Here is a 16886-nt window from a genome sequence, read left to right as displayed (position 1 = left end):
TTTACAAGAAATTCACTTACCTCTGCTGGTAAAGGAGACCTCTTTCGCTAAGCGGCAAACGAGATCTGAGGTAGTTCCGCCTTGCATCATGGGATATAGGGTTGCCTCGAGCTGGTAAAAGGAGTTCCTAAGCTAAAGCAAGTGCCGAGTCGGAGCCGAGGATCGGCTCCGAACCCATCCAGCAAGAATGAAGGCGAGATTGACAACTTAACATCTTGCTTATTCCCATTACAATGCACGCACACCGGCGCAAACGCACTTACAACTGTTTACACAGCCTTACATATGCTTACTCAGGCCTACACGTGCGCACACACGCTTACACTCGCGCATACTGTCTTACTCAGATTTACTGGCGTGCACACGCGCGCATGCACGCTCAGCAAGAAACTTTGGTGTTATCCACAGCATATACCTTTGGTTTCTTGACTTTACCTGGCCTACCTGTTGACACACCTCTTTCACTATTATGTAAATGTAGGCTGTCACATGTCACTCTGCTCCAATGAGATGCACTCCTTTCATACATACCCCCCTGGTGATGTCACCTATCTTCTACTTTGTTAATCCCCTTATCCTACTCCTGCACTCCACTGACTGTGCTCATTTGTTATGTGAACTTGCGATTCACTATCATAACTCTCATTTGCATGGGATTGCCTACTAATGCTTAGTTACATCTCTTAGACTGAGCTTCCCCCCTTAGCAACCTCTACTCGGTGGCCATGTTGTCTTTAGCCTGCCATTCACTTGCATTGTAAATTCATTTTAGCTATGAAATCCACATTTGAGGATCTTAAGTATTCATTTTCTGCTTTTTAGGGTGCAGCGCGTTTGCGTGGCACTGTGCTACGGTTAAACCCCGGAGATCGGGATTAAAAAAAAAAGTTTTGCTTTTTTTATTTTGCATCACTTCCCATTGGCAATGGATGTATTTTTGTCCATTGGCATGCTTCCTCCTGTGAATGCATGCTTTTTTTTAACACAGCTCCGTTTTGCTATTTGCAGAACTGTACTCAGTTATCAACTGAGTACATTTCTGCAGATAACACTACTCCTACTCGGACAGGTTTGGGTTTCCTGGATCGCAAATTTACCTCATTTGCATGGCTTTTGCCTGCAATTGAGGTAATTTGCATATCCCAGCCCTGTCCGTGTAGGACTAGTTTAGGGAGCTCAGTTGCACGCACCTGCCAGCTGTTCCTGGATCACTCGGTGGACATGTTGGCTTGCTGGAGTCTTACTCTACTCTTAGACTCCGTGCAAGCCTTCGTGAATCCGGCCCATTATGTTCTTAACTTGTGCTGTGTTTTTATTGTAGGTGAGCAAACATCTAATGGAATTACTTCTGTTCTTTTTCCTGTTTCTTTTTATAGGATGCTGATTTAAACTTTTATTAAAACCTGGACATGTATCTGATGACTGTAATTGTTTAGTTATGTTTATTGTGGCTTGTGTGTCAGCCTTATTATATCCACGCATTGTACAATTTTCTCTTAATAGATCTAATTGTTTATACATATTATGATCATCAGTATTTAATTTTGCCATCCCATACATCTGATTTTTAATTATATTTGGAAAAATATGTACTGGGTGCATGCTACTATGATGTAGGTAGCAATTCCTTTTTACTTCCTTCCTATACGACTCAGTTTGTATAGCATTTACTTCATCACATTTTAAAAAAAATCCCAAAAAGGTATACTTTCACAGGAGAATTCATGCTTAAACCTTAGATAAGGAGTAGTTGTATTAATATAATTCAAAAAAATAATTTAATAATTTATACTAGCAATTAAACTTTTTCTGGAGTTAGAGGTTGCTTGAGTTTCTAGTAGCCTATCATTTTGTTTTTTTTAACCCTGGAGCAAATTGTCCATACCCTGACAAGAGAAACAAACATTCTAGATCTGGTCCTCACCAACATGTCAAACAGGTGCACTGTTGCAACTGTTGGACCCTCGTTAGTTAAAACTGATCACAAATCAGTCACCTTCAAACTGACACTAACAACAGAACTTACAGAGCATGAAATCAGACAAAAGAATTTCACTAAGACAAACTATACCCTCCTAGGTGAAGGTATAAATGCATCCCAAGCCCCACCCCAAGCTCAAAGTGGTAACTACGCTGAAGCTTACACTAATGCCCTGCACAATCACTTGCATAAGTGTATAAACTCAGCTGGGGTAGACAGAATCAAAACTAGAGCCTCATGTAAAATCAAGCTGCCATGGTGGATTTCCAGCATCAACAAACTGCAAAAAATGCAAAAAGATGCTGTCCAAGAAAACAAAAACAAGGACCCAACAATGGAAAAGCACCCTCCTCGGTCATAACAGGCAAATAAAGCAACTTGTCAAATCATCTAACAGCTCCTTTGAGAGAAACATAGCAAGTACTGTCAAGGACAACCATAAGCCCTTTTACAGCTACATACATAACCTAAAGGGTAGGACCCAAGCATGTGCAGAACTGGTGGCCAACAGTATCACATACACTGATACCACAGAGATAGATAACCTGCTAGTGGATAGTTTTGATGAAAATTTCACTCCCTTATCCCCTCCTAACTTACAACAAACCCTCCTTCAACCCTACCAACCTTACATATCTAAAGAGTAGGTCCTCAAAGCCCTGTCCAAGGCAATGAACATGGCCTGTGTGGGTACAGATGACATCCCAGGCTGTCTCCTAAACAGGTTAAAACATGAACTAGTATCACCATTAAATAACCTTTCAATCATAGCCTAACCACAGGGTTTGTTCCTATGGAAAGGAGAACAGCTACAGTTATTCCCCTCCACAAAGGCGGCCTTGCAACAGACCCGGGGAATTACAGACCAATAAGCCTGAACAGCCTTATCTGTAAGGTCATGGAATGCATCATTATGGACCTCATAAATAAAGACATAGATGACCTCCAAACCCTGGACACTACCCAATTTTGCTTCCTGAAGGGCAGATCCTGCCTTTTAAGTCTGTTGGATTTCTTTGAAAGTGTGACCAAGGCCATTAATGAAGGCACATCTGTGTAGACAGCATACCTCGACTTGCCAAAGGCTTTTAACACAATCCCACATTCAGGCATTACTGATAAACTTAGCAAACTGAATGTGAACTCCTTTGTAAGAAGGGTTGCCAATTGACACACAAACAGGACACACACTATCAAAGTGGGTGACTCCACATCAACCAGCAGACCTGTTACTATTGGAGTGTCACTGGGGTCAGTGTTGGGCCTCCTACTCTTTGTTATATACTTCTCAGAAGTTCAGGTCACAACTAGAGGGTTGTGGCTGACCAAGTATGCAGACAACTGTAAACTAGGTGCAATCATTGAATCCCCAAATGATGTCAGTATACTCCAGGAGGGACTCACACAGACCAGTGACTGGTGTATTAGTCACGGTCTCAAAATGAATGCAAAGAAATACATCATCTTTCACTTCAGCACAAATTATGTCCCTTCACACTATCAAATCAACAACAATACCCTAAGTACCCATTAATATGGTAAGGGACCTGGAATCACAGGTTGACCGCTGCTTTAACTTTGACCACCACGTAACTACTGTTATGAGGAAACTTTTCCACATAGCTCACTTGATTAGTAAATTCATTGTCTCAAGAGGAAAAGAAGTTATAACCCCCTATACTTGGCACTTACCCAGCCCATAATTGAGTATAACTCCCCAATTGGTATGTACTGTATTTTGCAGCTACAGCAATTAGAGACCTCAGAGGTTTCTAACAAAGAAGATCAAGGGCCTCCAGCATTTGCCTTACACAGATCGACTAAAATCACTGTCACTATACTTTGTATTGTATATACTTCTTAGGGGAGACTTATGCATGGCCTGCAAAGCAATCCAAGACCCAAACCTAATGAACTTGCTGCATGTCTGTAAATCAATTGAGCCTAGGGATACCTGTTCCAGGGGCTTAAATATGGCTTGCGACTTAAATAGGACATGCTGGAGGGACAGATTTATCTCCCAGTGACTACCACATCTTTGGAACAGGCTACCAATTCATGTGAAACAGCGCACCTCTATGACACTGTTCAAGAGGAACCTGGATGAGTGAATGGGGCACCATAAATTCTTACCAGGGATAGCACCCACAACTATCCTGGACATGGACAGTCATCACTAAAGGCAATCTTGGGTACTGACTAGTACCTCTATGGTATTACATTGGGTTGAAATGGCTAGGCTTAAAATGACCTCTGGATTGATACCCTAGTAATCTCCTAAGATCCTGTGGTCCTATGAATCTTGCCCACTACATTCCCAACTGTGTATGGCCCTAGTAAGATACATTCGCTTATTGCAGCTGAATCTCCCTGTGAGTGTACTCCTATCACACTGTACATGTTTCATCTTCATGGTGTTCTCAGTGTGGAACCCACATGCTTTCCTATGTGGAGACGTGTTCAAGGTATCAATAGGCAGTACTCTGGGAGTACCTGTTAAGGAATGATGCAACATTTGCAACTTATGTGCTCCTCTTCCTTCTGTCATGAGCATGACCAGTGTATATGTGTATCACATGACCACATTGTCTGTCTGAGTATATCCATGAGGGCATGTCTGCATATGTCAACACTAAAACTATTCCACTGTGGAACAAGTTCTATTGTGTGCCTTGTGCATGCTACTTACGGGATATTTCTTTATCTCGTATGTATCCTTCTGTAGTGTGCCACTAGTTTGCAACCTTCTGATACTAAGACAACTGCCCCACGTGTCCCACAGCTAGTTAGAATTTCCCTCCCATGTTGTGTGCCTATATTTCTTGACACCAAGTTGCCCCCTTTAGTCAGTCAGCCATTGCTGCAGACAGCGCAGAGTGTCTGTCAGACATCACACTGTACGGAAATCAGTTCACTGCTGTGCTGCTATCTGCCCATATTATTTACATCTGACAATGTTATATTTATTTTGTAGAATACAGATTCATACTTATTTTGCAGAATACAGGTTCATATTTATTTTGCTGAATACAGGTTCATACTAGGCTAATGACCAACAGGGTCGTCAGAAGCCTAACTGTGCAACTCAACCCAGTTTTGTTTCAGAGTTTTTTGGACTCCTATATGGTGGGGTATGTGAGTAAAGAGGCAGTGAATGGTTATATGTGGGAGGTATGTTAGTTGTGGATTAATTTGCTTACTATTTGAACTCTGCCCATCAGACATATGGGACCAGGCTAGGGGCAAATTTGTGATTTCCCATCCAAAGAACAAAGTTTCTTTTTGAACCGGGTCAGGGATGAACTCTGCTTCACACTGATGGGGAGGTTATTCCATAGCACAGGGATCCTTTGAGACACATCAGTCCCTTCAGCAGGTTCAATTTACATTACAGACAAAATTCAGGTCCCTGGATCTAGTATTTCTGGTACTTGCCTTACTCATGTGCAAGAGATCCATTAGAGCTGGATTGGATGATTTCATATAAGATCAGTAACTTGTAGGAGACTGAGTACAGAGATAGAACCTTAAGGAGATCTGTGTAGGACAGGGTATTCATACCCTAGATTCTCCTAGTGAGGACCATTTGAGGGAATTCCAACTGTTGCAGGTGCCTGGCTAAGTACATGCCAAAGGGGACATTACACTCAATGATGAGTCAGATAAGGGCTGAGTAGAGGGGTACTATTACTTCCCTGGACCTGGATGCCATACCCTCACTTAAGAGTTGGGCAACATGGAATGATTTTCTTACTATCTTGGCCGTGTGTTGGTCGAAAGCCAGATTATATGTTTCCATATCCCTAACTATCAGGTCAACTCTTAGGGGTGAAGAAAAAGGTAAACTGGTTCCAATACAGCACTCTTTATTAGCAACACAACAAGGTAAGCGCTTTCATGGATTACATCTGCTTCCTCTGACCAAAATATTAAAACTCAAGTCACATTTTTAAACATTCTAGCAGCCAATGAGGCACACTAATCACTGAACCAATTTAACACATGCATTGCCTTGTCTAAGCAGTGAAGAAACTAACATCAGTGTGTAAATCAGCAACACTATAAAACATACATTGCAGCTCAAAAATTGCTAAGTACATAATTAAAACTGACTGTGGTCTATCACATAAACATAAATATAAATTCTAAAATGTATCAACATTTAAATATACTATAATATATATATATATATATATAAATATAAATATATATATATATATATATATATATATATATATATATATATATATATATATATGCATATAATAAAATATACCTAAAAATATGCATATAAAACTGGTTAATCTTGTGGACATATAAAATGAAAACCATAGCAGAGGTATATATATATATATATATATAAGAAACCAAGGACATAAGCCTGGTACTACTTGGTCAATGTTTCAGCGCTCTAGCTTTTAAAAAGTGCTTCAAAGACACCTTACTATTGAGACCTGGTGGTTTGTCAGCTTGATAGTGTATAATCCACTTCTGATCCACAAGCCATACATCTCCTGCATGGGTACATACCTATTCTATCAGATTGTACAGCATTCTGTCTACCCTTGGATTTGTAACATAACTGGTTCTTAAGAGATTTGTTATTCCTGAAAGTAAAACTGGGTTGGCGACCTATAACGTCTTTGAGTCCAGGATCAGTCAAGAGAATATCCCAACTGTTCTTAATAACATCACATACCATGCACACATTGCTAGCAAAAGTTAGTGGCATCCAAACCCCTACAGTACTACTGGTGATAATATTAGATGGAGAATCAACAGCTTTACCAACATTTGTTTGTATGGCTTGTGTATATATTGGGGGGGGGGCACTTTTGTACATCCACAATTAGGCTTTCAGATTAGCACCACTTTATATGCTGATTGCCATACCAAGCACGTTGTATATTTTTGTTTCTGTACTATCTGTTTTTCATTTTATATAGGCAAAACAAATAGAGCCTTCAAGGAGAGAATTTTAGAACGCCTGAGAGACATTAGGAATGCTAAGGAAACAAATGCGCTGGCCATGCATGTTGCGAAAGAAGGCACTGCACATAAGTTTAAATTTTTTGTTCTAGAAGTCATACACGATAGTATTAGAGGTGGTGACATCAATAATAAGACAGAATCAGTGGAACAGAAATGGCTTATAAGTTATCAAGCTGACAAGCCACCAGGTCTCAATAGTAAGGTGTCTCTGAAGCACTTTTTAAAAGCTAGAGCACTGAAAGATTGATCAAGTAGTACCAGGCTTATGTCCTTCGTTTCTTATATATATATATCTTTGCTATGGTTTTTATTTTATATGTCCACAAGATTGACCAATTTTATATACATATTTTTAGACATATTTTATTATATGCATATATATATATATATATATATATATATATATATATATATATATATACACATTTTTTTATATATATTTTAATATATTTAAATGTTGATACATTTTTGAATTTATATTTATGTTTATGTGATAGACCACAGTCAGTTTTAATTATGTACTTAGCAATTTTTGAGCTGCAATGTATGTTTTATAGTGTTGCTGATTTACACACTGATGTTAGTTTCTTCACTGCTTAGACAAGGCAATGAATGTGTTAAATTGGTTCAGTGATTAGTGTGCCTCATTGGCTGCTAGAATGTTTAAAGATGTGTCTTGAGTTTTAATATTTTGGTCAGAGGAAGGGGATGTAATCCATGAAAGCACTTACCTTGTTGTGTTGCTATTAAAGAGTGCTGTGTTGGAACCAGTTTGCCTTTTTCTTCACTATTTTGCTGTTTGCTACATTGGTTCCTTTATCAGTTCAGAGGTTTGTTCTGACGTTACAACTCTTAGGGGTGTTTTATCGATGAAGTAGTTAGCTTGGGTGGATGCTTTCCCAAAGAGCACTATAATGCATTTCTTTGCACTGAATTTTAATCTGTGGCTTTTGCACCAGTCATTTGTTTGTGTTAGACTATCTTTTAGAATATTGGTGTCATTGCAGGAATCTATTCTACCTCTCAATTTACAGTTACCTGCAAACTTGGTGAACCAGAGGCCTGACATTAGCCTTGTTTTTGAAGATGTAGATACCAAACAGGAGCAGGCCCAACACAGACCGACCCCAGGGTATTCCACTTGTGACTGGTATCTTGGTGGAGGTGGTCTCAATGATCCTCACTTCTTGGGTCATATCTATGAGCCAGCTGGCAATCCAGCGAGCTATGTAGGGATTTATGCCTAGCTCTGAGAGTTTGTCAACAATACCCAAGTGGGGTATTGTAACAAATACCTTGGTTAGGTCAAGGTAGGTGGTATGCACTATTTCCCCTTATCCATAGTACTGGTAACCCTCTCAAAGAAATCTACCATGTTAAATAGGCAAGACCAGTGTCTGTAGGTTGCCAATATCCTTGCTGATAATTTCCATTATAAGTCTTTTCATGGCTCCATGGCTTTTCATATTAGACTTGTCAGACTGCAAGGTCTGTAGTTCCCTGTGTCAGTTGATGGTCCACCCTTAGGTAACCTGTTTTGCGGCTTAAGTAAAAGACTGCCTCAAGTGGTCCTGCTATGTCATGTTTTATGATATTTAGGAGGCAACCGGGATATTGTCAGCACCCACTGAAGCAGTGTTTTTGGTTTTAGTGAGCACCTCCAGGACCTGCTCCCTACTGATATTTCACATGAAATAGTGGGAGATGAGTGGGGGGTGAAGTTAGAGGTAAATTTATCAGCCAGGATTTGCTATGTCACCCTGGTCAGTGAAGGTTGTACCTGTTAACACCAGTCTCGCACACTGCTGAGTATTACCTTTAAGATTTCTGACATAGCTGAAGAAAGCCTTTTGATTGTCCTTAGCCTAGGAGGCTATTCTGACCTCATAATTGGCCTTGCTGGACTTTATTATACCTCTTAATTTTTTATTTAGTTGAATCAGAGAGAGCTCTTGTTTCTTAGGGTTGATCTTTCTGATTTTGGCCATGACTTACTTTATTTTGTTATACCACCTGATCCAGTGTGCTTTGTTTTTGGTGTTAGATCTGGGCTTACTTTTAGTAGGTATGGTTGCCTCAAAACAGTCATTTACCTGTTTTTACATAGTTTCTGTAAATACTTCTGCATAGGTAGCTGGGATTCTCAAGGTCTGAGGTAGCCATGAATTTTGACAAACTGTTGCTTAATAGGATGTAGTTTGTTTTAGCATAGTTCTTAAGTATTATGGGGTTTTGTGGGTTGAATTTTATTTCAAGGGACACAGCTTTGTGGTCCAACTTCAACAATGTGAATCTGACATGGGGAGGGGGCATCACTCTCCCATGTCAGTAAGTATTAAGTCCAATGTGTTTGATCCTCTGGTTGGAGAGTTATCTGTTTGGTCCAGGCCCAGGATATTTGTGTTGATGAAGTCCAGAAAATGCTATGCCATTGAGTTAGTGGCCATGTATGTTTCCTACTCTATAGATGGATAGTTGAAGTCTCTAATGAATAGGGTATCAGGTTGGATGGTGAACAACTCTAGTAGGTCTAGGTAAGCTTCATGGATCATAGGGGGTGACCTTTAACTGGCCAGCACATGGCAGGTAATATTGTCTATGGAGACTTGTATATGGATGAACTCCATGGAATCATCCTGTTTAACAAACCTGTAGTTGTATTTGTTGCTAACAGATTGAGACACCTCCACCTGTAGCCCATCTGGGCTGCTGTTTGTCTATCTGCGTGAAAGGCAATGTAGCCCTCCATTACTGGAGTACCATCTGCAGCTATAAACACAGTCTTGGTAACTGTACAAACACCTACATTTTCCAGAGTAAGTAGAGCTTTTAGGGTGTGGAGTTTCTTGTTTTAGATTCCAAGCACTGAGCACCAATACCTTAAGGAAGCTTTGAGCTTCTTATGCTATGTTGGTAGTTATGTCATTTTGACATTGCCTAAAAAAGGTTGTAAGGGGAAGGACAAAGTGTTAACCAATATGCAAAAGCTCAGGGGGGACAGGAGCAGACGGTCCTTGGCAAAGCATACTGGCCTGCTAACTATGTTCTCCCATGCTGATAGATATTGGATTCCTCTGGAGTGACACCAGAAACTGAGCCAATTTTTAAAATCATCATTTGCTGTTTTTACTGTTTATACTTGGTGCAGCTAAAATGCTACTCAATGGAAGGCACATACCTGTCTGTGACATACATTCCAAGCTCCAAAATGTCTCTTTTTATATAGTCCAGTGAGGTACATCTCAAGTCATTTACAACCATGTGAACTATGATAGAATCATATTGGTACCTTTGGTGTAGTGACCCAAGAGCATGAATGATACTGCGAATCCCAGCTCCAGATAGGTAACCAAATATTACATTCTCCTAGTCCATCCTGGTTAGAGGAGTATGTCTTTGTTGTAAAATAGAATCCTCTATGACAAGAGTAGTAGACAAAATGGTTGCTTGCCTTATGGGGTTTTTCTTGGGGAATAATTTGGTGCATGCTTGTGTGTAGTATTAGGTGTTGCCAGTGGCAGCTGGTGACTTCAAATCAAAGGGGGGCTGCAGGAGACAGTTGAATGGGTGGGGACAATGGGAAGGGTTGTGACCAACTAGAAAGGGTAGAGCTATGCTCAAAACCACAAAAACTGGGACTTTAATTAAATATACTGCCCCGGGTGCCAAATCATCAAGACAAAATGAAGTGTAGAAGAAAAAAAAAATATTTCAATGCACTGGCTACATAACAGCTTACTTAATATCTAGATGGAAACAAAAAGGTTGTGAGACATGAAAAAAAATACTTTTTAAATACATTACTGGAATGCTAGACAAAATCAAGTATAAAAAAAGCAGCGCTCAACTCAAACCACTTCTCCTTGCACTGCAGTTCTAATTCTAATTTATATTCAGCTTTGTAAAAGTACCAAGTAACATGCTGAAAGTAACAATCTCTGTGATACCTTCACTTGTGAAAATATTTCTTATCCAAAAAAGACCTGTTTCCTGACAAAAACTAACTACTTGTTTCATAGGGAAAACATGATCAAAGTAAAAAATGAACAGCAAACAAGAAACAAGCTCAAGATAAATTGCTTAAATGATTACTGCACAGGTTATGGACCACACTTGACAAATTGGCATTCAATATAGTTTACGGGTAAAGCTTGCAAAGATGACTGCAAGTCTTCAACAAATGTAATGATCTTCTGAAAATACTGTAATCCTGTCTTTTATTACAAATACTGTCATATAAATTTCAATACCTAAGGCTTATACATTATCTAGTTATGTAAATATTATCTGCATGGCAACAACAAAAAGGCTTTCAATAATGATAATTCTTTAACAGTATGCTTGTTAAAGCTTACTTGCATCTTACAGTCTCAGACAAGCTTACCTGATGGTCATTAAACCATTGCTACTTAAACACAGAGCAACAAGCACTGCAACAACATGCATTTTCTGAAAAATAGGAAGCATAAATCAACAGTATAAAATATGACAGAAAACCAGAACATTCTGCAAAATCAAGGATAGATGAAATGCCACTGAAGTACTTGTGTCTGCCTTGGATGGGGGGATACTCTGCACACTTACACTGGATAACTGCTCCTTGCCTTGCATGGACACATCCAGAGTCTCTACATGGGGGAGTGGGGTGCAACAAGTATGCCACAATTTGAAATGTCTCGGGCTGATGGTGATGGTTCTGACACATTTTTCATACCTCTCAACCTCAGAGCAAAAAATCTGGACAAAGCTATAAATAGAAGTGGGACAAAGGCCAAAAAATAAGGCCAATTTTAAATATTGCTTATATAAACCTAGAAAGATAATAGAATAGTAGGTCTTGCATTAGTATGAATTTTCTGAATGGTATGAAATCTTAAACTCAAATGTTTGTCATTATTTTCTAACTTCAACCTTTAATAATTTGCTACTAATTTGCCAGAAAACCAAAATTTTATGAAAAATGGACCAACAATGTGATAAAAAATATAAAACAGCCACACAATACAGCTGGGAACCTGTCAACGAAGGGACACTTTTTTAATATTAGTACTAAGCTGAGCAGCTGACAAAATAAGAGAATTGACATGCATTTCTGAAATAAAAGTAATCTATAACTCTGATCATTGCAATTATTTATTAATTGCAAACCCTCAGCATTTTCTTCCAAAATTGCCATTTTTGTGGAGGGATTATTAGGGGGAGAGCAACATTTTGAGCCAAAGTTGGGGACAGTTGAGAGGTTTGGATACACCTAATTCTATAAAGCAATTTATTTGCACATACCTGTCAATCTCTTAATGCAAGAAATCTGGACAAGGCCAAATATATGGGAGAACATACAGGCAGTACTAAACATTGCTCTTGTATAAACTTAGACAGTTGACAGAATCAGAGGTCTTGCTTTAGCATGCATTTTTCTGAAGGATATGAAGTCTGAAACTCAATGTCTTTCATTATTTAATGATTTAATTTCTAAATGATTTGCCAGAAAATCACAAATTTTATGAGGAACAAACCAAAAATAAGCAAAAATCTATTCATTCTGTGAAAATATGGACAGTGGAGAGGTATAGTTCAGCCGGGGCTGTCTAAGTTTGCCACCCTTCCCCCACTCACAAAATCATGGTCGAATGGGGACTCACCCCTGCAGCCATTCCAATGTCCTATTCTTCTTCTTCTTCTTTCGGCTGCTCCCATTAGGGGTCACCACAGCAGATCAACTGTTTCCATTTCTTCCTGTCCTCTGCATCTTGCTCTGTCACACCAACCGCCTGCATGTCCTCTCTCACCACATCCATAAACCTTATCTTAGGCCTTCCTCTTTTCCTGTTACCTGTCAGCTTCATCCTTAGCATCTTTTTCCCACAATACTCTGCATCCCTCCTCAGCACATGTCCAAACCAACGTAATCTTGCCTCTCTGGCTTTGTCTCCAAACCTTCCAACCTGGGCTGACCCTCTAATATACTTATTCCTAATCCTGTCCATCCTCATCACACCCAGTGCAAATCTTAACATCTTCAACTCTGCCAAGTCAAGCTCTGACTCCTGATTTTTTGTCAATGCCACTGTCTCCAACCCTTATAACATAGTTGGTCTCACTACCCTCTTGTAGACCTTCCCTTTCACTCTTACTGGTACTCGTCTGTCACAAATCACTCCTGACACTCTTCTCCACCCAAACGAAATGAATCCAAAAGGCTACTAGCGGAATCACAAAGACGCTGGAGACGTGAATAAATTCCACACTTTAATGAAGGTTTAGCGCTTTCATCTAGTACAACTAGACTTCATCAGAACTGCAATTAAATAAAATAACACCATTTAAATAGTAATAAGTACATATCAACACCAATGAGATACACGTATTTAATCCCAGCCCATTTCCTATGTCATCACTTCCTCAGAAAAAGGAACTGGTTTGAAAAAATATATATATGCACAACGCAATGAAAACACCTTAAAAACATTTAAAGTTAAAAAATTAAAGAATTAAAAACTTGAAAAAGACCCTCCAGTACATGAAACCAAATCTTTTATAAATAACATGGAAATTGAATTGTTATAGTAAACATTATTGAAAATATACAAATGAATACATATTTTGCACCATTAAAATTAATATGTATACCTATTATTAACAAAAAACCGGAATAGAACAATTCCCATCCCTATCAAACACATATCCTAGCTTCTAGGATAGGCATGATAGATATGCTGTCATTAATGCCAGGCTTTACTGTGGCATTTAAAATTATTTGCCACTTTACCTCTCTCTCACTTAATAATACCTTCAGGTTTCCATGCCTTGGATTAAGATATAATACATCTAGTATAGCAAACCTGAAGGTTTGGCATCCTGGACTATCCCTAACATGTCTACATAAAGCATTATTGACATCGCCCTTTCTAATAGCATACAAATGGTCGTATATCCTATTTTTCGAATGCCGACCAGTTTTTCCTACATAAAATGCTGGACAGTTATCACATAAAGCGAAATAAATGACATTCTTGGTTTGACAATTTCCTTTCATAAAATAAATCCTATTCTTACTCTGATTTTTAACTTGTATGGTAGGTTCTTCCAGAATAGCAAAACAATAATGGCATCTCCCACATTTTACAGTTCCTGTCCTTTTATGCTGATTATGTGTAACTCTTGTATATAATTTGTTTTTCAAATTCTGTCCGATCTTATTTACAAATTTAGGGTGTTTACCTATATGCTCATATATTAACGAGTCACTTTTTAACATACTCCAATTCTGGAAAATAACATTTTTAACTGCAGATGTATGTGTATTGTAGGGTGCAACAAAAGCCCTATTAAATTCTTTACTAGTATGAGCAGAGTCTGTGTGTATTTCATTCAATGTTCCATGCCCTAATAGGGGTTTATATGTCTTCCCCCATTCATTTGAAACATACATAACCACATCATCCACCATCTTACTAGGATATCCTCTGTCTTTAAACATGGTACCTATGAATTTCATTTGTCTTACCATGTCCGAATAATCCGAGGTCATGCGGGCCGCCCTGATACACTGTCCTTTAACTATATTTTTCTTCAAATGGTAAGGATGACAATTGCTGTACTGCAAATATGAATTGCTAAACGTGTCCTTTCTAAAAATCTGAGATTTAAAACCACAGGGGGTATGCGTAATGAGTGTGTCTAAATAAGGAAGCTCCCTTGTACTGATATTATATGTAAATCACAGAAATGTGCTAGTTGTATGCAAATAATTAACAAATTCCTGCACATTTTCCACGTTGTCATCCCAAATCATAAAGACGTCATCCAAAAATCTAAAGTAACTCTTAATATGCTGCGTCCATACACTCTTGAATACAAATTTATTCTCCCAATCTAAAAGAACTAGATTAGCATATATAGGAGCACTGGCGGCACCCATCGCCACTCCCTTGTTCTGTATGTAATACTCTCCCTCAAAATAAATGAAGTTGTAATCTAATACAATACTCATAAATTCACTAATGAGTTGAATCTTTTCCCAGTTTAGCTGTGTATAGTTCCTTATACAATTTACAAACCTCTCCATACCTTCCTCTCTAGGGATACAAGAAAATAAATTCACCACATCAATAGTGACTAAAACCAATTTATTCTTCCACAAGGATGGTGTTAATCTACTGAGAAAATCCCAAGAATCTTTTATAATATGTGCAACATTCTGATAAATAGGTTTTAACCAATTATCCACAACTTTTCCAAAAGGGAAGATTTTTGACTTACTACCCGATATAATGGGTCTGTATGGGGGGTGCATTATATCCTTATGGATTTTTGGAATACCCATAATAGTGGCCAACGTAGGATGCTCTACTTTCAAGAATCTGTACAAGTTGTTATCAATTCTATCTTCTATTAATAATTCCTCCAATAAAGCATCGATACGTTGATAGGCTATATTAACCTCGTTGATAGATGAAACTTTGTATGTAACAGTATCTTGTAGAATGTTATGAATGGCATTTAGATAGTCATTTGTATCCACAATAACCACACCCCCTCCCTTATCGGGTTGTAAGATTTTTATATCCTTATTAGCGTTTAAGTCACGTAATACATCTTGTTCTTGTTTACTAAAATTAAATCTTACTCCAGACCGTTTTTGTCTGTCAAGTTCATGCAATTCATCTATGACCACTTTTTCAAAGATGGCCAATAAAGGATGTAAAGGAGGGTTGAATGTGCTGTTTTTTCTCAACTGCCCTTCCTGTCTCTTAATATTTGTATCCTTGAAGTAAATGCCTAAATTTAGCTTCCGAACAAATAGCTTAAATTCTACTATGCTATCCACAACATTAAATTTTTGGTTCGGGACAAATTTTATTCCATCTCCAAGCAAATCAAAATGAACATCTTGTATCTCTAAGGATGTATAATTATAAATATAAAAGTCTCCCCTTCCATATTGTATTGCATTATACTTAACAATGTCAGAATGCTCCGACGGGGTTACCTTTGATTCCTGTTGTATCTGTGTTGTGTGTGATAAGGAGTCCACCGTCCCCCTTTTTTCTTCCCTACATGTTCCCATTCTGTTTCTTGGCCTAAAAAAGTTTGTAAATCTCCATTTGAACCCCACCCATCCCTCTCAGAAAATATGCGTTTTCTAACCTGAGCTTGTTTAGTTTAATTTACCTTTTCCCAATGATAAACTTTACCGTCCTTATATTGCTGCATATCCCTCCGTAACTTTGCACATTTCCTGTTAAAAATCTTATTATTATTGTTTTTAACATATTGGTATTGTTTATCATACAATTCATGCCACTCATCAAACAAAATCTTGTGTGATACGAACATTCAAATTGTCAACTTCTTTCATAAGCTTACACACTTTACCATCATTACATTTAAGAATAAATTTCATAATGGTAATGCCAAAGTTATCAAACATTTCATTACATTCCTGTAAAACTTAACTAGACATGTCTACCCCCATAGGTTTTTTAAAAAACCTAAGCCCCATGGGCACAATTCGTAAAGATATGCATTGATTTAAATATGCATTTTTAGTTTGTATACTTTTAATAACATTTAGTTTTTTACCAAATAAATGAATTATATCCTTGAGCGTTCCATTATTAAATCCACTATTATTCACATTATTTACTGCATTATTATTTCGAAAATCAAAATCATGAACTTCGGAAAGAAATGTCTCTAGGCCATAGCGTTTATATTCACTACCACCCCTCTGGGGTTTATCAGATGTTAAAATGCAATTAGATTTAGAAACACAATTAGTTTTTGAAGCAGTACCTTTAATGCCATTGTGAGCAACAACAGAATATGTACGCTTCGGTACCGTTCTTTTAGGTATCGCCCCCAATGTACTTCTCCTGTCCTCCGTATGGTTACCGTTGTCCAGTGTTTC

General features: G+C 38.2%; 1 protein-coding gene across 1 annotated transcript in view; it reads right to left on the bottom strand.

The window, feature by feature from the left end:
- LOC122792736 (chondroitin sulfate synthase 3-like) overlaps positions 1–14504 on the bottom strand; it is a 79083-nt gene extending 64579 nt beyond the window's left edge. The window contains exon 1 of the mRNA XM_044060317.1: positions 14481–14504. Coding sequence (XP_043916252.1) covers positions 14481–14504 — 24 coding nt within the window. The remainder of the gene's footprint in view (positions 1–14480) is intronic.
- Positions 14505–16886: the final 2382 nt, after the last annotated feature.

Source organism: Protopterus annectens, chromosome 2.part0 (assembly GCF_019279795.1).
Source record: "Protopterus annectens isolate FY-2018-M chromosome 2.part0, PAN1.0, whole genome shotgun sequence".
Classification (NCBI taxonomy): domain Eukaryota; kingdom Metazoa; phylum Chordata; order Ceratodontiformes; family Protopteridae; genus Protopterus; species Protopterus annectens.
The sequence above is the reverse complement of the archived record's forward strand: the minus strand, read 5'-3'. Positions and strand labels throughout refer to the sequence as shown.